The sequence below is a fragment of the Euprymna scolopes genome, chromosome 12, assembly GCF_053919585.1.
Source record: "Euprymna scolopes isolate OS-2025 chromosome 12, ASM5391958v1, whole genome shotgun sequence".
Taxonomy (NCBI): Eukaryota; Metazoa; Mollusca; class Cephalopoda; order Sepiida; family Sepiolidae; genus Euprymna; species Euprymna scolopes.
This window is the reverse complement of record NC_136493.1, coordinates 112,707,513-112,734,901: the sequence shown is the minus strand read 5'-3', so window position 1 is coordinate 112,734,901 and position 27,389 is coordinate 112,707,513. Positions and strand designations below refer to the sequence as shown.

Sequence of the window (27,389 nt, the reverse complement as noted above, 5' to 3'; positions counted from 1 at the left end):
TCATTATGTTAACTCACTGAATGATTGACAGCTGTTGAGTCAAAGTATGACCACGGTAGTTAACGGAAGTTATTTCAAGATGGAAATTGTGGTCTTTGTACAAGTCAAACCGAATGACGCAAAAATAGGAGCGCGTCTCCAAACTCACTGAGGGGAGAAAAACCGAGCGATGATATATATATATATATATATATATATATATATATATATATATATATATATATATATATATATTAAAACTCATCTGTTTACATGTCTATATTGGTAAATTTTAGTTTTCCAATTATGATTAGTAATAGTATGAAGTTTTATGATTTATTTATAATGGTAATTATTTTTCGTTTCAGCATACACTTTTTTTTTATAAAAGAGAAATGTAGTTGTTTGCTTGAAGCATTGCTGGTAAATAAGTCAATGGTATATTATGAAGGCTAATATCAATGAAGAAGACCCGGAATGGTGAAAGCAAATATGGACGAAAACAAACTACCGAAGACAGTATTTGGGTTTTCGCAAAAATTTATTTTTCAAAAGATCTTTCACATATTAAATCAGTAAATATAGGAATTATTGTTAAATATTATTTACTTCAGTTTGACGGCCCCACCGTTTTTGTGGCAGGAGAGGTCACTCCCGGAGTTATATCCCGGATATTTTTATTTATTGCGCAGTAAGTCTCATATTTCCTGATTTGATTTGTGGAAGATTGTTAAAAATATATATATATTAAGTTTTTCAAAGATTCGTTACCCAAATATTGTCTTTGATTGTTTTTTTTGTTCACACTTTCTTTCAACATCCCTAATTTTTGCATTGTTATCAGCCTTCATAAATACCCACGTAATTGTTATATATATGTGTGTGTGAAAGTACGAAACTATATAAACATCAGAAAAACTTACACAAATTAATCAACGTTTCGACTTACTCGTCTCGTCAAAGGGTCAATGAAATCTATAGAATAATAAAAAGTTTTACTGACCCCTCAACAAGACAAGTAACTTCATAGAAACGTTGATTAATCTGCGTAAGTTTTCTACTGATATTTATATAATCTCTATTATAATAACTCTACATACAAATTGAGCATTTTGAAAAATATTGTCTTTTTTTAATACATTTGAAATATATATATATATATATATATATATATATATATATATATATATATATATATATATATATATATATATAAAACATTGATTCCGCTTTTGTGGGTTTCCCCCAATCTGGGAAAAATAAAAAATATTATATAAAAAAGAATTTTTGATGAGGTTCATCTTAAAATAATAATAATAAAAATAACAGAAAAACAAAACAAAACAAAAACTATTTTTCATCCCCCCACCCTTTCCCCTCCCGGCGAGAATTGCATTTCTCGTCTTTATATTGTTCTGTGTGGATAAAAAGAATATTGTCTGTAATCCGAAGAAGATCGAGGCAGCTCTTTGCTGGTTGAATGATGATTTAGCAGAAGCCACAAAACGATGCTAAGGATCGGTGCAACCATTATGTGCCATCCAGTCTTGTAATTAGAAAAGGCAGCATTGCACAAGTCTTTGTCTCGACAGCAGACGCGCCGTGAACAACCTCGCGTGGTCAGTCGTTCGGTGCTGCAGTTGGCAAAATCGTTCTGGGGCGTACATTCTTTCGCGCAACTGCGCACTGTCGAAATGTATGTCTTCTGTTCAAACAAGCTGTTCATCTCGTAGTAGACTTTCTGGAAAAAAAAAAAAAAAAATAAAAAATATAATTAAGCAAGCATTGTTTAAAAATAACAGAACGCTTCTGTTTAATTATAATTTAAAAATTTTTCCCATATTTTCTGTTTTTGTGTTAAAATAAGCAATAATTAATGTAAGTTCCTAAGACATCACGAATGTTTTCGATTCTATATCGACTCATTATCGAGTGAGAAAAACAAATGAACGCTGAAGAAAAGAAGAAAGGTAAGAGAAAAACAAGGCCGATAGCCATTAGTCGCGTGCTCTCCTGTAATGAATGAATGTGTGAATGTAGGATTGACATGAAATTCTTAAAGATAAACTAAAATGACCGAAAAATGGTCTGAAATGACTTAAATAAATAAAAAGTAAATGACTTAGAATTACTTTAATGACCTTAAGGATGATTTGAATGACATTAAGAATGACTTGAATGCTTAAAAAATAACTGGAATCCTCTAAAAACAATTTTAATTATCTGGAGAATGACTTGAATGGCTTTGTGACTGACAGGTTGTAAAGTGGGTGATCATTTTACATTAAATTAATACAGAAAAATGATCCCCACTTTACATCACAAATTTACAAACATAAGTACAGCATGTAGTAAGAAGAGATACTACACTTTGATCTTGGCAAAAGGACCAAGAAAAGGGCATTTATTTGCTCCCCCACCGAGCAAATTAGGCACAAGGCCGATTTTTAATGTTAGTAGTGAAGGGAAAATGGGGACCAACTCCCCGGGGAGTAAGAGCGCTGGATAGTGACAATTGGTATAAAGGGTTGCCCCTACATTGACCAAGGTCTGATATGTGGGGTTGCCCCTACATATGGTCTTTGCTTGCAGTATCTGCCGGAACAGATTGTATTTATTTGCTTCCTCTACTGAGCAAATTAGGCACAAGGCCGTTTTTTAATATGGAGAGAGAGAGAGAGAGAGAGGGGGGGGGAAGGGGACCAGCTCCCGATGGGTGGGAAATGGGAGGTGGATAGTGGCAATTGGTATGAAAGGTTGCCCCTACATTGACCAAGATCTGATATGTGGGGTTACCCACACATATATGGTCTTTGCTTGCAGTATCTGCCGGAACAGATAGTATGTATTTGCTCCCCCCACCGAGCAAATTAGGCACAAGGCCGATTTTTAATGTGAGGAGTGAAGGGGAAATGGGGACCAACTCCCCGGGGAGTAGGGGAGCTGGATAGTGACAATTGGTATGAAGGGTTGCCCCTACATTGACCAAGGTCTTATATGTGGGGTTGCCCCCACATATGGTCTTTGCTTGCAGTATCTGCCGGAACAGATACTACACTTTTTATTTATTTGCTTCCCCACTGAGCAAATTAGGCAGGAGGCCGTTTTTTAATGTGGAGAAAGGGGGAAGGGGGAGGGAAAGAGGGGATCCAGCTCCCGAGAGGTGGAAAGTGGGGACTGGATTAGAAACTGTTGGTCAGATATGTGGGGTTACCCCCACATATGGTCTTTGCTAGTCATAGCTGGTCTTTGCTAGTCATAGCTAGTCATAGCTTGCAGCATCTGCCGGAACAGATACTACACTTTGTATTATTTTGCTTCCCCAGTGAGCAAATTAGGCACAATGCCGTTTTTTAATGTGGAGAGATAGATAGATAGATAGAGAGAGAGAGAGAGAGAGAGAGAGAGGGGGGAGGGAAAAGGGGACCAGCTCCCGATGGGTGGGAAATGGGAGGTGGATAGTGGCAATTGGTATGAAAGGTTGCCCCTACATTGACCAAGATCTGATATGTGGGGTTACCCACACATATATGGTCTTTGCTTGCAGTATCTGCCGGAACAGATAGCATGTATTTGCTCCCCCACCGAGCAAATTAGGCACAAGGCCGATTTTTAATGTGAGGAGTGAAGGGGAAATGGGGACCAACTCCCCGGGGAGTAGGGGAGCTGGATAGTGACAATTTGTATGAAGGGTTGCCCCTACATTGACCAAGGTCTTATATGTGGGGTTGCTCCCACATATGGTCTTTGCTTGCAGTATCTGCCGGAACAGATTCTACACTTTTTATTTATTTGCTTCCCCACTGAGCAAATTAGGCAGGAGGCCGTTTTTTAATGTGGAGAAAGGGGGAAGGGGGAGGGAAAGGGGGGATCCAGCTCCCGAGAGGTGGGAAGTGGGGGCTGGATTAGAAAACTGTTGGTATGAAGGGTTGCCCCTTCAGTGACCAAGGTCAGATATGTGGGGTTACACCCACATATGGTCTTTGCTAGTCATAGCTGGTCTTTGCTAGTAATAGCTTTGCAGCATCTGCCGGAACAGATACTACACTTTTTATTTATTTTTTTATTTATTTGCTTCTCCACTGAGCAAATTAGGCAGGAGGCAGTTTTTTAATGTGGAGATAGGGGGGAAGGGGAGGGAAAGGGGGGGGGGATCCAGCTCCCGAGAGGAGGGAAGTGGAAGCTGGATTAGAAACTGTTGGTATGAAGGGTTGCCCCTTCAGTGACCAAGGTCAGATATGTGGGGTTACCACCACATATGGTTTTTGCTAGTCATAGCTGGTCTTTGCTAGTCATAGCTTTGCCACATCTGCCGGAACAGATGGTATTTATTTGCTCCCCAACCGAGCCAATTAGGCACAAGGCCGATTTTTAAAGTGAGGAGTGAAGGGGAAATGGGGATCAACTCCCCGGGGAGTAGGAGAGCTGGATAGTGACAATTGGTATGAAGGGTTGCCCCTACATTGACCAAGGTCTTATATGTGGAGTTGCCCCCACATATGGTCTTTGCTTGCAGTATTTGCCGGAACAGATGGTATTTATTTTCTCCCCCACCGAGCAAATCAGGCACAAGGCCAATTTTTTATGTGAGGAGTGAAGGGACGGGGAAGGGAAAAAGGGGACCAGCTCCGGAGAGGTGGGAAATGGGAGCTGGTTAAAGGTCAGGCATGTGGGGTTGCCCCCACATCTGGTCTTTGCTTGCAGTATCTGCCGGAACAGATGGTATTTATTTGCTCCTCCACCGAGCAAATAAGGCACAAGGCCGATTTTTAATGTGAGGAGTGAAGGGAGGGGGAAGAGAAAAAGAGGACCAGCTCCCGAGAGGTGGGAAATGGGAGCTGGTTAAAGGTCACACATGTGGGGTTGCCCCCACATCTGGTCTTTGCTAGTCATAGCTAGTCATAGCTTGCAGCATCTGTCGGAACAGATGGTATTTATTTGCTCCCCCACCGAGCAAATTAGGCACAAGGCCAATTTTTATTGTAAGGAGTGAAGGGAGGGGGAAAGGAAAAAGGGGACCAGCTCCCGAGAGGTGGGAAATGGGAACTGGTTAAAGATCAGGCATGTGAGTTGCCCCCACATCTGGTCTTTGCTAGTCATAGCTAGTCATAGCTCGTCATAGCTTGCAGCATCTGTCGGAACAGATGGTATTTATTTGCTCCCCCACCGAGCAAATTAGGCACAAGGCCAATTTTTAATGTGAGTAGTGAAGGGAGGGGGAAGGGAAAAAGGGGGACCAGCTCCCGAGAGGTGGGAAATGGGAGCTGGTTAAAGGTCAGGCATGTGGGGTTGTCCCCACATCTGGTCTTTGCTAGTCATAGCTAGTCATAGCTTGCAGCATCTGCCGGAACAGATGGTATTTATTTGCTCCCCCACCGAGAAAATTAGGCACAAGGCCGATTTTTAATGTGAGTAGTGAAGGGAGGGGGAAGGGAAAAAGGGGACCAGCTCCCGAGAGGTGGGAAATGGGAGCTGGTTAATGGTCAGGCATGTGGGGTTGCCTCCACATCTGGTCTTTGCTAGTCATAGCTAGTCATAGCTTGCAGCATCTGCCGGAACAGATGGTATTTATTTGCTCCCCCACCGAGCAAATTAGGCACAAGGCCGATTTTTAATGTGAGGAGTGAAGGGAGGGGGAAGGGAAAAAGGGGACCAGCTCCCGAGAGGTGGGAAATGGGAGCTGGTTAATGGTCAGGCATGTGGGGTTGCCCCCACATCTGGTCTTTGCTAGTCATAGCTAGTCATAGCTTGCAGTATCTGCCGGAACAGATGGTATTTATTTGCTCCCCCACCAAGCAAATTAGGCACAAGGCCGATTTTTAAAGTGAGGAGTGAAGGGGAAATGGGGACCAACTCCCCGGGGGAGTAGGGGAGCTGGATAGTGACAATTGGTATGAAGGGTTGCCCCTACATTGACCAAGGTCTTATATGTGGAGTTGCCCCCACATATGGTCTTTGCTTGCAGTATCTGCCGGAACAGATGGTATTTATTTGCTCCCCCACTGAGCAAATTAGGCACAAGGCCGTTTTTAATGTGAGGTAAAAACCAGCTCCCCTAAAAGTAGGCAAAAAGGGGGCACTCTGGTTACCAAAAATAATAATTGTCCCAGTATAGAGGGTTTCCCCTCCATTGACTGGTACAAATTATCTTAAGTGCAGCATCTGCCGGAACAGATGGTATTTATTTGCTCCCCCACCGAGCAAATTAGGCACAAGGCCGATTTTTAATGTGAGGAGTGAAGGGAGGGGGAAGGGGAAAAGGGGACCAGCTCCCGAGAGGTGGAAAATGGGAGCTGGTTAATGGTCAGGCATGTGGGGTCGCCCCCACATCTGGTCTTTGCTAGTCATAGCTAGTCATAGCTAGTCATAGCTTGCAGTATCTGCCGGAACAGATACTACACTTTGATCCCGGCCCGGAGGCCGAGAACAAAAGTGTTACGGACAGACCGACCGACCGACCGACCGACGGAGTGACTTATAGAGTCGCTTGCACCCGACTAAAAAGAAAATCTGGATAGCGACTGCGAAGCTGTGTATTTGCAGACAGGCGCCAGAATGTTCCTATTTACAATGCCTCTCCACGGGACAGAGTTAAATACCAGGGTCCTTTTTTTAATGTGGAGAAAAGGAACAAAAATAAAAATTGTCTCAGTCGTGAAGGATTTCTCTTCCACTGACAGAGAACAAGAAATTGAAGTGTGACAGGCGCCAGAATGTTGGTGAAAACATTAACTGTCTAAATTCTGTATGTCAGAATAAGAATTGTATTACGTTTTATTACGCCAAACAATTAATAATGTTATTACTAATCTGAAAGGAAAGATTATTAATTGTAGTTGAGTTTCTTTCGGAATGTATCGTTTTTATATTATTTTACTTGGAATTCATTATTGGGATGGGTATTATTTATATTAATTTATTTATTGCATCCTTATTAGTTGTTGTTTCACGACGTTTTCGACCAACTATTCCTCTGACTTTCGTCAGGTGGTAACCGCGACGGGTAGGAACTCCGAAGGGCGATCAAAGTTGAAATTTTTGATCTTATAAATCCACTTTTTATTTATTATCTTATCTTCCATGGTCGGATCCGTACCGAATGATATATATATTATTTGGAATTCATTATTGAGATGAGTATTATTTATATTAATTTATTTATTGCGGACTATTATCGTTTTTGTGTTACTAACTATTTCGTGGAATTTTCACATATGATTAAAAACTATATATACTTTTTTTTGGTGAGGGGAGGTTAAGAATTAGGGTTAGGATTTAGGGTTAAAGGGAGGTTTAGGGTTGGGGCTTAGGGTCAGGATTAGGATTTAGAGTTGCGGTTTAGTGTTAGGTTACTATTAGGGTAGGGTTTTAGGGTTAGTGTTAGGGTTAAGTGTTGAGATTTAGGGTAACATTTAGTTTCTTTAATCGGTAACGTTAGGAATTAACATTTAGCGAAGAAATAAATGAAAAACGATGAAATAAAAAATAAAATCTCCCGTAATAGAGTTTTATCGTATTTAAAAAAAAAAAACTTTCAAATATATATTACAAGCAAAAGTACCCGTCGTTGACTGGGTTCAAAAACAGCCTACAGAAAATGGACTCTGGTTTATGAAAGTATGATAGGTTATGAAAAGGAAGGGTTGTAAAGAGATAGCTTCGAATTTAGGGGTATCAAAACCAAAGCAAAATATGATGAAAGTAAAAATAAAATAGATAAAACCCATAATTTATTATACCATACCTGTTCACACTGAAACGTTTATCACAATTTTCTGTGGATATATATTAAAAAAACCTTGTTAAACTTTGTGACATATTTACATTCTATGGAGGTCAGGCGCGAACGAACACCCCATAATTTTATTATACCCTATTTCTTCAAACTGAAACATAATTATCAAAGTATACTTACGATGAAAAGTCTTTATTAAAGTTTGTGTCTATTTCCGTGCTCTGGAGGTCAGGCGCGAATGCAGACACCACAATTTTATTATACCATCCTTATTTAAGTTAAAACATACTTATCAAAGTATTATTATTAACATCTATATCAAAAACACTTGTAAACGTTTTTTTTTAATTTTTAAACTTTTTATTTCTATACTTTGTGGACCAGGCGTGAACGCAGACCCCACAATTTTAATGAACCACCGTTCTGCCAGATCAAACATACCCATTCCTGTGTCTCGATACATCTTCTATCATTATATGTAATCAGTTTTTTTAAAATAGTCAACCATATAGGAGCCTATTCGTGACCAGACCCCCCCACACACATTCAGCTTTATATTATAGATATATAATATTATTTTTTTTTGCAAGATAATTTTAAGAAAAGTTTTAGGAATTAAAAAAATGTGAATAACTTCTAGTATATAGTACCATTAGTTTTGTTATAAAAGTTCATTTTTTTAAGATAATGTTTAAAAAATATTAAGAATAGCTGGGTCAGCGCTCGTCATATTTCGGGCGGATTACGCCTGGTTCCATGCAAACTCGAGCGGATGCTTACATGCACTCGGTTAATAAAATGCACTAGTACTGTAAAATTAAATAGTCAATTATAAGCCCTACATTCAAATATTTAAAGTGAACATATTGAACATTTTTGCCCATGGCCAAACTTTTAAAAAACATTACTAATAACAAAGAGGAAATTAACAGGACGATACTTTGTTGGATCAGACGATCACCAGATCATGTATGGCGTAATGTTGTCATATTTGGACTGATGAATCTGTGTACCACTTAAAGGTTCTTGCTAAGGTGTAAAAACGTATATGCAATTTGATTGACACAATCTTTCTTTTTCACTGCAACCTCTCTCTTACAGACGTGATGTTGCTAGTCTCAGTCTTTTCTTTAAATATTATTATGGCATGTGTTCTTCAAAATTCTAGTAGCTTCTTTCCAAAAATCGCAGCTTAAATGCGAAATTGTGAGATAACAGTTAACAATGATAGATGAAGCTAAGAAAAGGGAACAAAAAGGCTAAGCCCAATAATAAAGGTTAGTCACTACGCTGCTCATTAGACATGTTTGTAAATATAAGGAAAATTTATAAGGATAGCGCACGATATAAATGCTCATGCAGATTACGTATTAGAGAAACAATCTTATTGTAAAGATAACAAAATATCTTCTTTAAAAATACAATTTTTAAAAATGAATGTGGAATACAACAGAGTGTCCCCGTGGAGAGCAGCCATGTTATTTATTTACATGAAAATTCAGCAGCGCCTTACTATGTAAAGATAAATACATATATGATGAACATTATAAATACCTTATGATATGCTGTCATAATCCTATGCTCTGAATGGAAAATAAAAACATATTTCTTGGTGAATTTGTAAAAGTTTTTTCTCTGTATTCTAGGTGATTTATATAACATACACAAACACGCACGCACACATACATACACAAAGCGCACACACATAATATTTAATTCCAAAATAATGGCCGAGATAAACACGCAAGGTTTAATCTTCTATGGGATTCTATTTTTTCCAACATAAGGTTGCCATGCATAATTCTTTCTAAGCTGAATTTTTCTATTTTTTCTGAAGAGCATTTGCACGAAATAATTAATAATGACATGATAATACTACGATTGTTTCTGTGTAAGAAAACAGATATGTAAAATGTGCCGGAATTTCGAAATGCTAGAAAGAATTTTGTAAGAAAAATAAATATTTGGAACGTAGCTATACTGATTACATATAATGATAGTAGATGTGTCGAGGATCAGGAATGGGTATGTTTGATCTGACAAAACGGTGGTTCATAAAAATTGTGGGGCCTGCATTCGCGCCTGGTTCCCAAAGTATGGAAATGAAAAATGAAAAAAAAAGTTTAAAGTGTTTTTGATATAGATGTACATAAGAATACTTTGATAAGTATGTTTCAACTTAAATAGGGATGGTATAATAAAATTGTGAGGTTTGCGTTCGCGCCTGTACTCCATGTAAATATGTCACAACTTTTAACAAAGACTTTTCATATCTATTTGCGTAAGTATACTTTGATAATTATGTTTCAGTTTGAAGAAATATGGTATAATAAAATTATCGGGTGTTCGTTCGCGCCTGACCTCCATAGAATGGAAATATGTCACAAAGTTTAACAAGGTTTTTTAAAAGGGGTGAGGGTCCACAATTACACCTTAACTTTAATCTTAATTCACGTTAGCTTTTATTTATTTTTTTTAGTTGAATCATATTGTTTCGAAGAAATTCACCCCATAAATTCACGTTCTTATTAAAGTGAAAAAAAAGTCGGAACTTTAGACAATTCTCGAGAGAAATTTTGCATAACTCTGTTTTTTTCCTTCTCCACTTGCACGTGCCACTCTTTCGAAAATAGATAAATAATAAAAAATAAGAATGTTATTTGTTATCGTGTCAAAAGAAGGAAAAAATCCTGCTCACGTGATTACGTGTCTATTTAAAAACATTTACAGAACCGTTTTATTTATATATATGTTTTTTTGTCAGTGTACTAGAAGGAATTGAGTTGATTACAACCCTTTCTGTGTGTTCTTTACATTATAATAGTACAACCCTAAATCCGACGGCGCAATTCTACACCGTTCAATACTGTAAAACTGAAACGTAGCTGTTCTGCTTGAAAAGGGCGCCATTTTCTTCTTATTCATATTTATATCGATTCTTTGCTTTAAAAACTAGCGTAATTACGTGTTTACTTTTTTAATATCCCATTTTGCTGTTTCGGATTATTTTACTAAAGTAAGTAAAGCTTCATTATTTTTTAAAACTGTTTTTGTTTCTTTGTTTTTCGATATTTCGTCGATATTATTTAGTAAGAGTGTTTAGCAGAAACGCCAACAAACGACTACCCGAAAAAATAAATATACAAGAAATAAATGTTGCCATAGTCAATAAAAGTTCAGTTTATGTTTTTTGTTTTGTTTTGAAATAGTTTTTAATGCGCTTTACTGGAAATAATTTCAGCGAACCGAAATTAAAACGAAATTTGAGGCGATAACTACATAAATGAATTTTTATATTAACTACACATGCCATAATCGAATATTCCTCAAGCACAAAATAACGGAAAACATAAAAAATATGTGTATAAATATTCCTTACATTGACGAAACTCTCTTAAATTGTTAACACAGAATGCTCAGGTGCCCCTCCTTCGAATTGAAAACGGGTCTCTCCACTTCAAAGTCGCTGCCATTTTGATTTTTTTAAACGGTTCGTGAATTAAAAAAAAATAAATTTACAAACTACTTAAAAATACAAACAAATGAAGTTTTCTACCATAAAAATAACTTTTATTGACTATGGTAACATTTATTTATTGTACATTTATATCATTATAAATATAACAGTTTCTCTTTGTAAGGAAACATCATTTTGTTGGTCACTCTTGGCTACGAACAGAATACCCGAACTGTCTAAGACTGAAACGAAAAATCACAATACTAAAATCTAAGAAGCCAAAAAAATAAATATCAAACTTGAATGAAAACACCCCTACCCTTATTTCAGAAGAGCTGTTTCTCCCCCCCTCCTCACACACACACATTAGTAACGACCTTGGATCACAGTTACCTTCCTAGGGAAGCAAATAACTTCATAATATTATAAAACAGTACACACATTCTCCAAACTAATAAAAGAAAACACACACACACATCCTACCCTAAAGGAAAAAAAACACAAGCAGAAAGAGAGAGTGAGAGAGAGAAACACAAGACAGGAGTGACCACAGTTTAATAAAACAGTAATAAAAATGGAACATTCCAATGAATAGTAGACACTTACACGTTTCCACCTCTTGGAAACATTTCAAATGAACTACAAAAATACTATTTTTACATCTCCAACACATTTTGAATATATTCTAAGCATTTTAAATAATTTCTGAAGAGGACGATTCACAGAACGCCTGAAACGCGTTAAAAACGATTTCAATGATTTAAAAACATTATTACAATGATCTAAACATAATTCTCAATGAAAAACCAAGACACGGAATAATAAAATAATGTAAAAAAATACACATTGTTGGTGACCACCCCCTTATTTTATATATATATATATATATATATATATATATATATATATATATATATATATATATATATATATATATATATATATATATATATATATATATATATATACTTTTGGGATTAGAAGAGCAGAGTATATTTTAATTTATAGATTTTGTCTGTTCTTCCTTATAAAATCGATTTTTAATTTTAATTATAAATTATTAATCATATTATTTAATATATATATATATATATATATATATATATACAGTGATGATCATATTTATTGGCACGGTAAAATAAAAGTTAAATTTTGTCTAATAAATTCTAAAAAAGGGATTAAATTAAAGAAAATAACAAAGTATATTATGTATTTTTAACTGGCCTTTCCGATGCAGCAATCGGATTTTAGAAAAAATAAATAACAAAGGAACAACAAACATAATTGCAAAAAACCCTTGTTCAAAATTATTGGCACGATTTATTTAATAATCAATTGTATAGCCTTTGGCCTTGATTACCTTCCTCAGTCGCTTTTCATAGTTTACAACCAAGTTGTTGCACTCTTCAGTAGTAATTTTAGCCCACTCTTCCTGACAATAATCCTCCAATTGAATAAGATTCTTAGGCTTCCTTTGCATTACCCTCAATTTTAATGTTCTCCATAAATTTTCAATTGGATTAAGGTCTGGGCTTTGTGATGGCCACTCCAAAACATTAATATGATTGTCCTCAAGCCATTTCTTAGTCAGTTTAGCCGAATGCTTTGGGTCATTATCTTGCATGAACCACCAACGACGACCAAGTGAGAGCTCTTTAGCAGAGTCTTTCAGGTTTTCATCCAATATTTTAACATAATCTTCCTTTTTTATGCTACCTGTGACCTTAACAAGTCGCCCTGGTCCAGAGGCAGCAAAGGATCCCCAAAACATCAAACTGCCTCCACCGTGCTTCACTGTGGGTATGGTGTTCTTAGGCAGGAAAGCTTCGCCAGATTTTCTGTAAATATAAGACACTTTATTATGGCCAAATGACTCTATTTTCGTTTCGTCAGTTCATAGAACACGTTTCCAGAATGCAACATCTTTATCAATATGACGTTTTGCAAAGGCTAGCCTTGCTTTCAGGTGCATAGGCTTCAATAAGGGAGTCTTTCTCGGACGACATGCTTTTAAACCAGCTCTTCAAAACTCTACCAACTGTATGTCGAGATACATTCACTCCAGAGGTGCTCTGTTCATCAACTATCTCCCTAACAGAGATCCTTGGGTTTTGTTTTACTTGTCGAACAATTTTCCGTTCATCTCTTGGGGAAAGAATCCTTTTTCTCCCTCTACCCTCTAAACTCATAACGTGGCCTTGCGATTTGAACTTGTTTATTATGGCTCTAACAGTGGATTTGGGAAGGTTTAGCTTCTTTGAAATCTTATCATAGCCCTCCCCATTGGTATGGCATGCTACAACAAGCTTCGTGACGTCTTCGCTGTATTCCTTAGTTTTAACCATGGCGATTGAAAATTATAATTTAGTCACTTATAATAGTTTAAATAAATCGCTATCTAAAAATTATCTGAAAAAAATTATTCACTGAATTAGCGTTAAACAAGCATAATATGGCTATAAAAAAGTTCAGAAAGCACGTAAATCGGAAATTGATTGATATTATACTGATACTAAAAGAAAAACAAAGCCGTGCCAATAATTTTGAACAAGGGTTTTTTGCAATTATGTTTGTTGTTCCTTTGTTATTTATTTTTTCTAAAATCTGATTGCTGCATCGGAAAGGCCAGTTAAAAATGCATAATATACTTTGTTATTTTCTTTAATTTAATCCCTTTTTTAGAATTTATTAGACAAAATTTAACTTTTATTTTACCGTGCCAATAAATATGATCATCACTTTATATATATATATATATATATATATATATATATATATATATATATATATATATATATATATATATATATTAGCATGGGTGCCCGGCTTTGCCCGGGTATTTGGAGATGTATGTTGAGCAAAAAAAAGTGGTCAATTTTTTTAACTTTGACCCCTATTTTGACCCCTTAACATTTATTGTTTTGGGCTCAAATAAAGTTATTAAGTTAGATCCATGTCCAATAAACCTATATCTAAAATTTCAAGTGTTTAGACCCAAAATTATCGGAGGAGTTTTGTAGAGTTTTCAAAGGTCAAATCGTTGAACTTTGACCCCTTACCAGCCAAATTTCTGTCCGAAAACGGATCATGTCGATTTTTCCAAATCTCAGTACCCTGTATATAAAATTTCGAGTCTATAGACTAAAAATTGACAGAGTTATTGCGTAGGTAAATGTACACACACAAACACACAGATACACACACATAAGACACTTTCACTTATATATATATATATATATATATATATATATATATATATATATATATATATATAAGTGAACGTGTCTGTCTGTTTGTGTGTCTGTGTGTCTGTCTGTCTGTTTGTGTACATTTCCCTACGCAATAACTCTGTCAATTTTTAGTCTATAGACTCGAAATTTGAAATACCGGGTACTGAGATTTGGGAAAATCGATGTAACGGGTGTCAGCCAGAAATTTGGCTGTTAAGGGGTCAAAGTTCAACGATTTGACCTTTAAGAACTCTACCAAACTCCTCCGACAATTTTGGGTCTAGACACTTGAAATTTTAGATATAGGTTCCTTGAACCGGGATCTAACTTTATAAAGTGATTTGAGCCCGAAACTATAAATTTAAAGGGGTCATAATAGGGGTCAAAGTTTAAAAAAATTAACCATTTTTTTTAATTTTTGCTTTTTTTGCACAGCATACACCTCCAAACACCAGAGCAACGCCGGGCACCCCTGCTAGTATATATATAGGTAGTTTGATTTTGTTTCCTAGAAGTACATCCACTGAGATAGCATGTGTCTACCGAAAAAGTGCTCAATGAGTTAACAGAGCATATTATATTAAACGCATTTATACAAGAAAACAGCTACATATGTGCATACATGTTTCTACATATGCAGCCGTTTGTTTGTATAACAATGTTTCCCATTACAGAGAAATCACGTCATACGGCCAAGCGATATCCTTGATCTGATGTGATTTCTCTGTAACGGGAAATTACAGAAACATGTATGCTCGTATACAGCCATTTGTTTGTATAAATGAATTTAATATTATATAAACTGCGGCAATCGCTTTATTGCAAATTAGTAAAATATCAGTATTTCACTAAATATACGTCATAACAAAAACGAAAATTATAGCATCAAACGACTGTTTAAGGTTAGTTATTTCCCATAATTTTATTCAAATTCATGCAATATTCACGACGTCATGGCATCTTATTTTTTATCGTGGAATTTCCACTGTTGATCGCTTTATTGCTTCAAATGTTTTAGGGCAAAAATACAATGTCTTATGCGAACTTTATTTATATTTTTCTGTCAAAGAATAATGAGAAAAAGCACATCCTAGATGCTAAGTCTCAAATAAATGAATTATCGACATATTCATCATTTTTTAAATATCTTAAAACAACCTTTTGTTCCCTGGGAAGTCAATTGTTTGATCTCCAAAAGGAGTTATGGCTCTAGCAATATCAGCTATGTTACCTAAAAGGCATCCTTTGAAGTAAATTGCTCTCCTTTCTCACAAGCTCCTCTTTTTAATATTTACCAGTGCTCAGGTCATAAGAGTTTCTCCAAAGAAGCCCATAGATTCAAGGAAAGCTGCAGTCGCCCTAACAGAATGGGATGGGGCAATGTCATGCATAAAAATCATATGAAAGCGACGTGACAATGGTAGGTCATCTAGCCATGGTGACAAATGTTTATCCAAAAAGGCCGTGTACGCATTGCTGGTAAGTTTTACACCCTCTGGAACTCCGAATGGTTCAACCAACTTATCCCTAATGATTCCCGGCCAAAACATGATGACTCCACCTCCTCGTTTGCGGTGAACTCTGTAAGGGGTTGAAGTTCCGTTCGAGTTCCAAACTTTGGCCCATCCATCTGGACCGTCAAGAATAACACGGGTCTCATCTATAAAGAGGACACGTTGGAAATCCATTTTCATGTAATTCTGTGCCTAGGCCTTTCGTCTTTCCCTATGTTGTTTTGATGTTCCTCGCCATCTCATTCAACACATTACATCGGGCCTGTCTGGATCTTGGAGGCATTCCAGCTCTTGCAAAACTGGAAGCACTGGTGCTGTTTGGGTTTCGGTTGACTTCCCTACGAATTTTCCGAATATCACAATGTGAAAGTTTTCTCCTGGTACCCTTATCCTTTCTGGATTTGGTGTTGGGGTTGTTCACGAATGAAGCCAAGGTTCTTGGATCCCTTTCCAGCTCCATAGTTAAATCTTTGATGAACAATCGTTCTGCAAGTCCAGCAACAATCCTTTCCTTTTCGATAAGCGTTAATCGCCCATTTTTTTTGGCATTTTAAAAGACCTGCAATAAAGGGATAGGCAGTATAAATTACTTAATAATAAATAAAATGTCTTAACTTCGTGAATATCGCATGGATTTGAATAAAATTTTGGGAAATAACTAAACTTGAAACAGTCATTTGATGATACAATTTTCATTTTTTGTGACGTATGTTAAGTGAAATATTGACAATTTACTAATTTGCAATAAAGCGATTGACACAGTTTATATATATATATATATATATATATATATATATATATATATATATATATATATATATATATATAGGAAGTTATGAAAATATATATGGCAATTACGCTACACAGAATATTTAGCGTTTAATTCTCGTGAGAATTCGTCAGGCTTATGCATGAATGAAACGCTAATCTGTGTAGCTTAATTGCCATATATTTTCATAACTTACCAACTAGCTCTACATATGTATTGAACACTATTGAAATAATACTGAAAAATTTACGCATGAAATTATATCTTCGTATATTAATTTATATGATTAAATGAAGTAATCATAATCATATATATATATATATATATATATATATATATATATATATATATATATATATATATATATAGAGAGAGAGAGAGAGAGAGAGAGAGAAAGAGAGAATGAGAAACAGATTTAAACCTTTTTCCTCTAATGGTATTGTTTATAATTAATGGTTCCCATATTGTATTCTATACTAACTATACCAGTTCTAACCAATATATGTGCTGTTTCGCTCAGACGTCCTGTCGTCGCACATGAGTAAATAGCTTTCCTTTTTACTCTATATATACCAGGTGATTCACGGGAAACGGATGTTTTTAAGGAAAACAAAACTGCGAATATTTCAACAGAAATTTTATAATGTACATAAAAACATTTACAATGCCATTATGGAATATTTAGAAGCGAAAATTTTATTATAATGGTTCAAATTTACTGTATGGTAAAAAAATTACCATAATGGCATTTACTATCCATTATGGAATATTTGGAAGCGAAAAATTATGTCTGACGAATGATGGCCGTTTTGACAAGCACAAATTTGAAGCCGCTTTCTAAAGTTAGCCTCTACTTTCACTAATTTTCTTCACCTATTTTATGACTATTTTCACGTAATGCAGTCTTCAATTCACAGAGTGTGCGAGGTTTCCCAGCATAGACGCGTGATTTAAAACAGCTGCACAGATAAAATCGCACATGGAAAGATCAGATGAGCCCCGAGGCCACGGGAGATCTCCAAAGCGTGAAATGACATGCACGAACAGCAGTTCTGGAGGTTCTCGCTGTGTGAGCAGTAGCCCCATCTTGTTGAAACCACATTGATGCCCTGTTGGTTCCTCGTCTGCGAAGCTGCAGAAAGGAAACTGTTTTCCAACATTTGAATATGCATCCGTTTCTCGAGACTCACCCTGTATTTATAAGTATTTATAATTAGGATAACGACATATATAAAACAAAACTGTTTTTACGACTCTCAAATTTTACACTACAATTAGTCTCTTGGAGGCGTGGCACAATAGATAAAGTGTTAAATATCAGCAATTCTACGTAGTCTTTTTCCCCAAGGCGATATTAAGAATATAATAAGTAATTACTTTAAATTCTACTCGTTCACGGCTTATGTAACGAAAACAACACACTTACATTCGAGTTCTCAAGTTCTAAATTAAAATTTACGACTTAAAAGACTTTATAAGTTTGGAGTTTACATCGGCTAAAACGTTGCGAGAATGACAAACAAGACGAGAAATGTAGTCCGAAAAATCCAAATGATACAAACTTAGCACTGAATTTTAATTAATACTTTGTCTGTTACATAGCGGATTAAATAAAGGGTAGATATTATTTACTTGCTGGCCACCTCAGCAAGATGTGACACAAGGTCGGAAAACAGGAATCTCTCGTCAGCGCCCCTAAAGAAAGGCCAGTCTGGGCTAGGAAAAAATTGCCTGTGCATCCCCATCGGCATTCCCCGGTAGGTTCGCCTCAGGCAACAAGTGATAAAATTACCCCACCCGAACGCCGGATGGTAAGGCCTCGGAGGGTGGACATTCTACCTAATACCAGTCGGCGTACCTCAGTCCGACAGATACTGGGCCAGTTCCTGACCCCGCACCGGTCGTGCTGATTGTCAAGAACGAATTCTTGACTGGTACATTTTATTCAGCCTCTAAGCAACTGAAGCATTAAACATTAAACAATAATGGGAGGGATTAAATAAAATGTTCCATTGAAAATTACGTACAAACTCCCGTGTTTGACAGAAAGATTTAATAGTTCAACAACAGTCACCTTCATTTTTATTTCAATTTTCACCCTAAACAAGGCACAGTGTCACTTTGAAGTAGGGGGCTACTATTGGGGACATAAGTTGCAGGGATATTATGAAGAGAGATGAGTAGCAATATGTCTGTTTACATTACACTTGAACTCCTGCATGTCAGTTCAGTTGGGAAAGCAGAATCCCGGAAGGGAGTCCCAAAGTCTAGCCGTTCCGGAGAAGAAACTATTGGAGTAGAAGGCTTTCTTACACCTAAGGATCTCTACTGTGTAAGAGTGTGATTTAGCTGCTTATCGGGGTTGTCGGAGGTATTTATATTGAGGTGGTACAAGTGTTTATAGTTTGTCAGAGCATTCACCATTAAAGTACTTATAGAACAGGCAGACGGATGCAACATTTCGTCGATGGGACAGAAGCTGAAGCCTAGACGGTAGTTCAGGGCCTGTCAGGTTGGCGACTCTCTTTTGAACCCTGTCCAAGAGCGAGTGACTAGTAGCAGATGCACCAGCCCAAATGTGACAGCAGTACTCCATACATATGCGGCCGAAACGTTGACACCCAAGATTGCAACAATGTTAAACTTATCAATGTTTTTAGAGTTGCCTTTTTTGGACCATATGCATTACTGTTAATTTGACTGCATTTTCCACATTTTCTTTATTGTCAACTTGCTGGCCGCCCGGTATTGCCCGGTCTTACAATACGCTTAAACATGATATTTTAATTTATGCAGATTACGTATGTGTTATCATAGAATCGATCCTACATTGAATATTATATATTGCAAGTAAGGATTTGCCCAGTGGACAAATTCGCAAAAAATACTAAAAAAAAAAAAAAAAAAAGATAATCAAATTCCGCCTGTGCTTGTTTACAATATCACGTCAGCTGACGATCTTAAATATAATCTTTCCTCTCTTCAACCAGGCAACCAAGAATTTTTACAGAGGAATATTTCACGTTACACCGGCCAAGGTTACACCGGTGTAACGTGAAATATTCTCCTGTAAAAATTATTTCCTTTTTATCTATAAAAGAAAAAAGACTATTTTTAAGATCGGATATTTTTAGATTTTCGATACTTCTCGGGTGAATTTCGGTGCAAAACATATCTAAGAACACTGTCAGACATATAAATTACCTTTGTGTGAAATTTGTAAAAGATAGGCTCAGCCGTTTCGCAACCTATGAGGAAAAATCCCCCCTACACACAAAGTGGCTTTTATATAATAGAAATAGAGATCAAAATCTTAACTTTAACAACATTTTCGCACATTTTCAGTCTCCATCAGAGCATTGGTGTCTCTAAAAATAGAGATCACAAGATTAACTAAAGCCACAATCAGCTGCTAAACGTCTACTATATCTGTCAACGGCCTGATATCACCTATGCTGTCGGAAATGTAAGATTGTTTTACTCAACCTAAAATGGCACATTAGAAGCCTGTAAAATAAATACACAAAATTATGGTTTATTATATGGCAAGGAAAAGGCAACCAAGCTACTGGGATACACAGATGCAGACTGGGCTGGTGATCAATATTAGGGTTCTTGTTCGAATTAAGTTGAGCAGCTGCCAGCTGGAGAAGTAAAAAGCAAACGTGTGTTGCATTATCAAGAGCTAATGCGGAATACATTGGCAAGTGCAGCACAGGAAGGAAGTATGGATCCAACGTCTTCAAGATTATCTAAAACGAACTTCTATTGAACAGGCACTCATTTATGAGGATAATCAATCAACAATATGTATGTGTTATAATGCAATGACCTAACACCCCTCCGTACAATAATATACAAACAATGTAGATATACACCTCCGGGAATGAGAGAGTTTGAAGACACCGAGAGAGACAGACTCTCCCCTTGTATCCCCTTTGTAGATAAACCTTTGTATTCCCCTAAGTGAATGCCCTGTGTTATGATTATCTAAAGAAAGACATATCATTTGGCGACGAAAGATGAGCGTATAATATTTTGGAGACGGAAAAAAAATTCTTTCTAAGAGAAACAAGTAAAACTGAATTCAGGAACGCACGTGGTCAACTGGAAAAAGAAAACCATGGAGTCTGAACGAACGACGGAACTAAGTTCTAAAAATTAAAAAAAAAAATACTACACAAAAAGACAAAAGTAAGTAAATTTGTTTCCAAAATAAAAACAAATATAATTCAGTCTGTTTAGTTTCATACAGACAAATGGAAAGAAAAATATCTGTTTTATTATTTATTGCTAATCCATTTAAAATTTATTTTCTTCTGATGAGAAAAAATATATAAGAATAAATAAGACTGCAAAAAAAAGAGAACATATTCTTATACTGCTGGGTGTGTCGACGGTCGGTTTACTGTCGCTGTGTATGTTCTTATCAAAAAACTTTTCTAAATTCCCACGAAATAATGTGCCTTTTAAACAAATTCATTGAGTTTATTTATCACCTTTTTTGCACAAAAACTTATTTTCTTGTTTTATTCTGTGCTTAAAATTTTAATATGGAGCAAATAACGGAACTCACAAAAACCATGCAGTTAGCCTGATTGTCTATTTTTTTTTTCAACGGTATGCCTCGCGTCTTTGATTTTTGCGGGGGTTCTTTATAAAATGTTTCGTGCATATGAACATCTTTCAAATAATATTTCCATCCGGATAATATTCAGCATCCTCCCTGGATATTTCTCTAAGACGCTGCAGGCCCACATATAAATCAATTTTAAGAGTTGGGATAACTCCAAGTTCGATTTCTTGAAAATAAGAACAATCTCCCGTTCCTTATTATTCGACCTTTTACTGCACATCCGAACGTAGTTTTTCTTTTTAGTCTAATAACATTCCGTACTATATTTTTGGCATATCATTTCCTTTGCCAAAATAATAAAGATACTTATTTGTAGTAGTCTAGGCATCCTTCGATCGATACAAATTTGACGTCTGCATCATCGAAAATCATGTCATAATTGCAAAAAAAAAAAAAAAAAAATCGTTAAAAAATCGAATGCCAGTATCTCGTTCTTCCAATTTTTATATTGTTAAATTCCGTAATTCAGCGTAAACAGTTTGCGAAAACACCCGAAGTGCTACTGATGCTCCTTTCTCTTTTTTCTCTGTAGGTGTCTGTCTGTCTGTCTGTCTCTCTCTCTCTCTCTCTCTCTCTCTATATATATATATATATATATATATATATACACTAGGCCTTTTAGCTTTTAAAACACTAAAAATTTATAGTTCATTGGTTTACAAGGGACACTCCAAAAATAATCCCTCCTATTTTTTTTATTCAGTCCGAATGCATCAGAGGGGATAGCAAATTGCGTTGTTATGATGACAGAACTTATCGCTTCATGACCTGAAAATTTCAGTTGCAGATATTTAGTGTAAGACTAAGAGATTAAATTCTATCATAGACGTATGTCAGAAGCAGAGATGCGCCATTGAATTCTTCCATGCAAAAAAAAAAAAAAAAAAAAATTGAACCGGTCATTATTCACCGGCACCTGTTGAACGCTTACGAAGCCGATGTAGTTGGTGCCAGCATAGTTAGGAGATGGTTTCATTGATTTCAAAGTAGCGACAGAGATGTGAGTGAAAAAGTGCTTTCCGGACTTTTACGACCGACGCATCGTTCATCGTGTATTAAGAATGGTTGTGACTATGTAGCAAAATAAGTTCTAGAACACAAAAGGTTGCTTGTTTCAATGACACCACTTCCATCTTCGTAGCTTTTCAACGTTTTAGTTTTAGAGTCAGAAAAATAGGAGGTCTTACTTTTGGTACTATTCTCGTAGAAGGAGCACTTTATGGGAAATTGATGGATGAATATGATAAAAATATTTGTCCGTTTTTGCATTAAATACTAATCACTTAATCCTTATTAATAACTAACTTTGCAAGAAGCGGATATCATAATACAAAGTTCGCTGCACCTTACCACAAAAAAGGTCCATATAAAATCTCAGCCAGACGGCTGCGTAGTTTCCAAGAATAGGTAGAACAGGCAAACACGCAAGCAGGAAAACCAAGAGAAATATTATATATATATAAAAATACTTTTTAGGTCAGTAAAAACGAGCAAAAGTTATAGACTCTTTAATTAGAACGAGTATTTTAAGTCATAGTTTTAGCGTAAATGTAGTATTTTACTGACTAAGCTCTATTAATCCCTATTAATCCCTATTGATCCCTATTAATCTTTAACGATGCATAGAGCAAATACCATAATATTTTGTTTACTGTACCTTATCACAGCAAAGGTCTATACAAAATTTCAGCCAAATTGGTTCAGTAGTTTCCAAGTAAAAGTTGAATGGACAGACAGACACACTATGACCTATATCATAGATAATGCCACAAGTAATAAAATATGAGTGTTAAGGTTCGGTGAGTGTAAAACTCCTTACGTCTACCACTTCCTACTACAAGGACAATCCATAAAGTATCATCGCTTCTCGGTGAACGACAATAAACCAAAAAAACTGCTGAATATTCGAGTGAAATTTGGTGAATAATATATTATTGTCGAACTCGGGGATCTGCGTGGAATTTGGAACAGAAACCTGAAAACTGGAGGTTTAATCAACAGTACGTACGATATTCAAATATACAATAGGGGATTATTAAGACTACTACCAGGTCGTGGCTGACGAAATAGGCGCATACTAACCCGGTGTGAATTAAATAAAGACTTCAGTTCTAAATTCCCAACAGATTTCTGAGTTCGACAAGATACGCACGAAGAAGTTCGAAGGACACATTCACCGAAACGTTAGGAGTATAACAAACATGAAGACTATTGTACACTCTTTAACTATTTAACACTTATCCTTGAGTGGCCTCTCGGCCTTGATAAGTGGTGACGCCTATGTAAAAAAAAAAAAGACTGAAGTTTATTTCTAAAAAAATGTGGTTGGATAGCAGAATGTGCTGTGCATTTTATTAGCGCTTCTGTCGGTGGCATTATTTTCTCTTGGTAGGGGAGGGAGAGAGAGCTAAGGGTTATTTTGGTAGGGGAGGGAGAGAGAGCTAAGGGTTATTTTCATACTTACATATGCAGAGAGAGAGAGCAGACATATCAAGTCAAATCGATACTTAATTCCTGAAAATTGATGGCAATGATCAGCTTTTAGAATGAATTTGCGTTTTTCCCTCTTTTTTTTTTCATTTTTCTTAAACTTTTTCTTCTAGGGGATGGGACATCCAACCAGATGTCTAACATTTACCCCTATTTTAGTGAGTCCAACCAAGAGATCTTTTCAGGATTCTGTTGTGCACTTTTAAGTGACGCGGTCAGCTTAAAAATAAAATGTGTCTTGTGGCCAAACAAATCTAAGCGGAATCTATCAGACGATCTTGTGTTACATATTATGCAGTGCCAATATGTTAAGTCACATGTAAAATAATTGCCAACCGCGAGTTTACTTAGGTATGATGTACAACACTTGGTCGCAAGTCCAGCTATTATCCTATCCACTTTCTTTCGTTGTATGCCTGTTTGCAGATTTAATTATTTTCAAGGGAGATAATTACATGAAAATTTCTTGTATCAAATCGGGCAGATATTGTGAAGAACAGAAACTTTGAATATATTTATTTGTAGAAATTTAACAAATATATCACACAACAAATTAGGCACATGGCCATTGAAATTATGGGGATATTGGATGTCTTTGGTAATCCATTGTCACGAATAATAACACATATCTATTTTTGAATAGAATTATCCCAGTCACCAAAATACCACATGCATACTAGGGGTTTGTTCCGTTAAGAATATACCCAAATTGATTTGAAATTTTATTATTCACAAATATACATATGCATAAGAATTTCTTTGGAAGGAGCCATAAAAATAATGTTTTTTGTAACTAAACATTTTACATGAATGAAAATAAAGATGTGTCAGAATAAATAGATCAGACGGTAACGAATAAGGCTTGGGTGCTAAATGTTTTTGGTTTCGAATCTAGCTGATGGCACGCAAGTCATATATTTTTTAAAAAGTTTGGAATTTATTACTATATATTAGGTACAATATAATGATCAATAGAGAATTGGCGCTATAATTAAAATAAATAATTTAAACTTTTTGATTTATTAATATCAATAATATTGTGAGGTCTGTATACATCCGGAGGGTCTAGTCTATAATATAAAGGGAAAACCTCTGTATATATGTCTCGCTAAAACTGGAAAATACCCAACAAACCTTTATAAATTAGTATTTTTTAAATAGGTTTAATACCCCCTCCCTAAATAATATAAAAAATCTAGAAAAAAAAAACAGTCTTTAGCCATTCATATCATTTAATATTCTCGATAAGTAAACATGATTTCAATATTATCGTGTAAAGAGAAGTAACTCTAAATAATTTCCACAGTTATTACCCTTACGATGAATCGAGTTACGTGTGAGTGAGTATGTTCAGAGAGAGGAATAGGCTGGGCAGAAAATCTAGAGACAGAAAGAATTATCAAGTCACTCGCAGTATTGAATGGCTTCACAATATCTGCTCAACACCCCCCTTTCGTTCGTTGGTCGGAGGAGGTAGAAAGGCCTCAATCACCCACATACAAACTTTCTCTATCTCGTGTGTACTTTTCTATGCATTACCAGCAATCAGTCGAATAAAGACGAATTGCTACTCCAAACTATATACACATTAAAAATAACAAGGTAAACCAAAGCGCGCACACAATACCACACTGCCAAATACTCACATACCTATATAGCCTACATATGTATATATTCACACTATAAATATTTTGACTTGTGACTAATAACCCAATTTCTTCGCCAAACACGTGTTTGCATGCATGACTGGAAAACTCACTTGTATATTTTTTTTGTATAAAATGTTTATTTATTATAAAAAATCTTCGGGCAGATAAAGTTATGGTTATTTGTGACCAAACAGATTCAAGCAGACACAGTTATATCCTTTTTTTGTGTCTAGTATCCTTTTTTATGCCCATCCATAAATGTTTCTCGGAGAAGAGAGTAATAAAGGCTTCCAATGTTTTTTTTTGTTGCTAATTTTATTGATGGTCGATATTTCTCGTTAACGAAAAGCGTTCGTGTTTTTAGTGGATCTTTCTGATGCAAAAATGTAGCTGAAAATGTTGAAAATTCCACATGATTTATTGATTAACGTCTGCATCTTTTTTTATATTTCGCGTCCTCGCTTTTATAACCATACTCAAGAAGATTGGTCGGTTGGTTGTTTTCTTTTTATGTCGTATCAACCCTTTTCGTGTTATTTAATGCCGAATCGAGCATAGTACATCACCCCCTCTGGATTATTCTCTTATTGCATTCAGTTATTTTGTAGAAGTTTTTTTTTTATATTCTTAAAGCTTTTTGTATCTTCAATCACTTGTTGGTAGCATTTGGTTTAGTTGTCTTATAGTGGATTTTGTTATTTTTGGTTCTTCTTGCCCTACAGAACATGAATGAATTTGGGAATGGGAGAGAGGAAAAGGGTTACAATATTAATGTTTTAAGTTAGGAAACCAGTCGGAAAGTAGGGGGGGGATGAGCAAGAGAAAGGAGAAAGGGAAAAAGAGAAGATAAGGAAATGGAATTGTTGTTTTTGTTTTTGGTTCTGCAAAACATAATTAAGTTTTGCAAAAGGGAAAAGAAAAAAAAAAAAACGTCAATTTTAGACCTATTTCGTCTCAGGAAGCTAATATCTTCAGACAACCTGATCTGGAAGTACCAGCAGATTCAAGATGAAAAAAAAATCATTCTCATAGTTCATTATACATTTAAAAGTATTCATGTTTATTTCTAAAAACAGATATTTTTGTGAGTTGTGATTTGTTTCAGTCAGAGTTTTGCCTTCATTACTCCAATTCTATTTTAGAATCGATACTCACGGGAAGGTGGGGAGGAGACCACATGGATGTTTGTCAACATCGTATAATGAAACTATATTGAAGATCGTTAAAAAAAAAGAAATAAAGATGACTTATTTTTAAACACACACATATCTCTAAGATGCTCTTGCCAATGGTAGATCTGTCACGCTTAAGTCTGAAATAGCATTTTAGTCCGTCTGTCACGCTTAAGTTTGAAATAGAATTTTCTTAGGTTTGTCACGTTTAATGTTAAAATAACATTTCCTCTGTCACCTTACTGGTTGATATCATTATCGCCAGCCTGTCATAGTTAAGGTTGAATTAGAATTTTCATTAGTCTCTCACACTAAAGGTTGAAATAAAATTTTCGATGCTCTGTCACGCAAAAGTTTTAAATAAATGTGCTTAGATATGTCACGCTTAAATCTAAAATAGTATTTTTCTAGGTCTGTTATTTTTCAAGTTGAAATAACAATTTCTTGTTGGTCTGTCACGCTTAACTCTAAAATAACATTTTCGTTGGACTGTCACGCTTAAGTCTGCGGTAATATTTTCGTTGGTTTGCCACGCTTAAGTCTGCAATAAACTTGTCGTGCTCCGTCAAGCTTATGTATGAAACAACATTTTCTGTGCTCTGCTATGCTTTAGTTTGAAACAAAATTTTCGTCGTTCTATCACACTTAAGCATGACAGAGCAACGAAAATACCGTTTTAAACTTAAGTCTGTAATAAAATTTTCATCGGTCTGTCAGTTTTAAATTTGAAACAGCAGTTTAGTTGATCTGTCATGCTT

The 27,389-nt window shown here is 35.8% G+C and overlaps 1 protein-coding gene across 1 annotated transcript in view; it reads right to left on the bottom strand.

Moving 5' to 3' along the window:
• Positions 1 to 1,178: 1,178 nt before the first annotated feature.
• LOC145291455 (uncharacterized) overlaps positions 1,179 to 27,389 on the bottom strand; it is a 556,359-nt gene continuing 530,148 nt past the window's right edge. Inside the window, exon 3 of the mRNA XM_080137314.1 lies at positions 1,179 to 1,720. Coding sequence (XP_079993440.1) covers positions 1,385 to 1,720 — 336 coding nt within the window. The 3' untranslated portion in view covers positions 1,179 to 1,384. The remainder of the gene's footprint in view (positions 1,721 to 27,389) is intronic.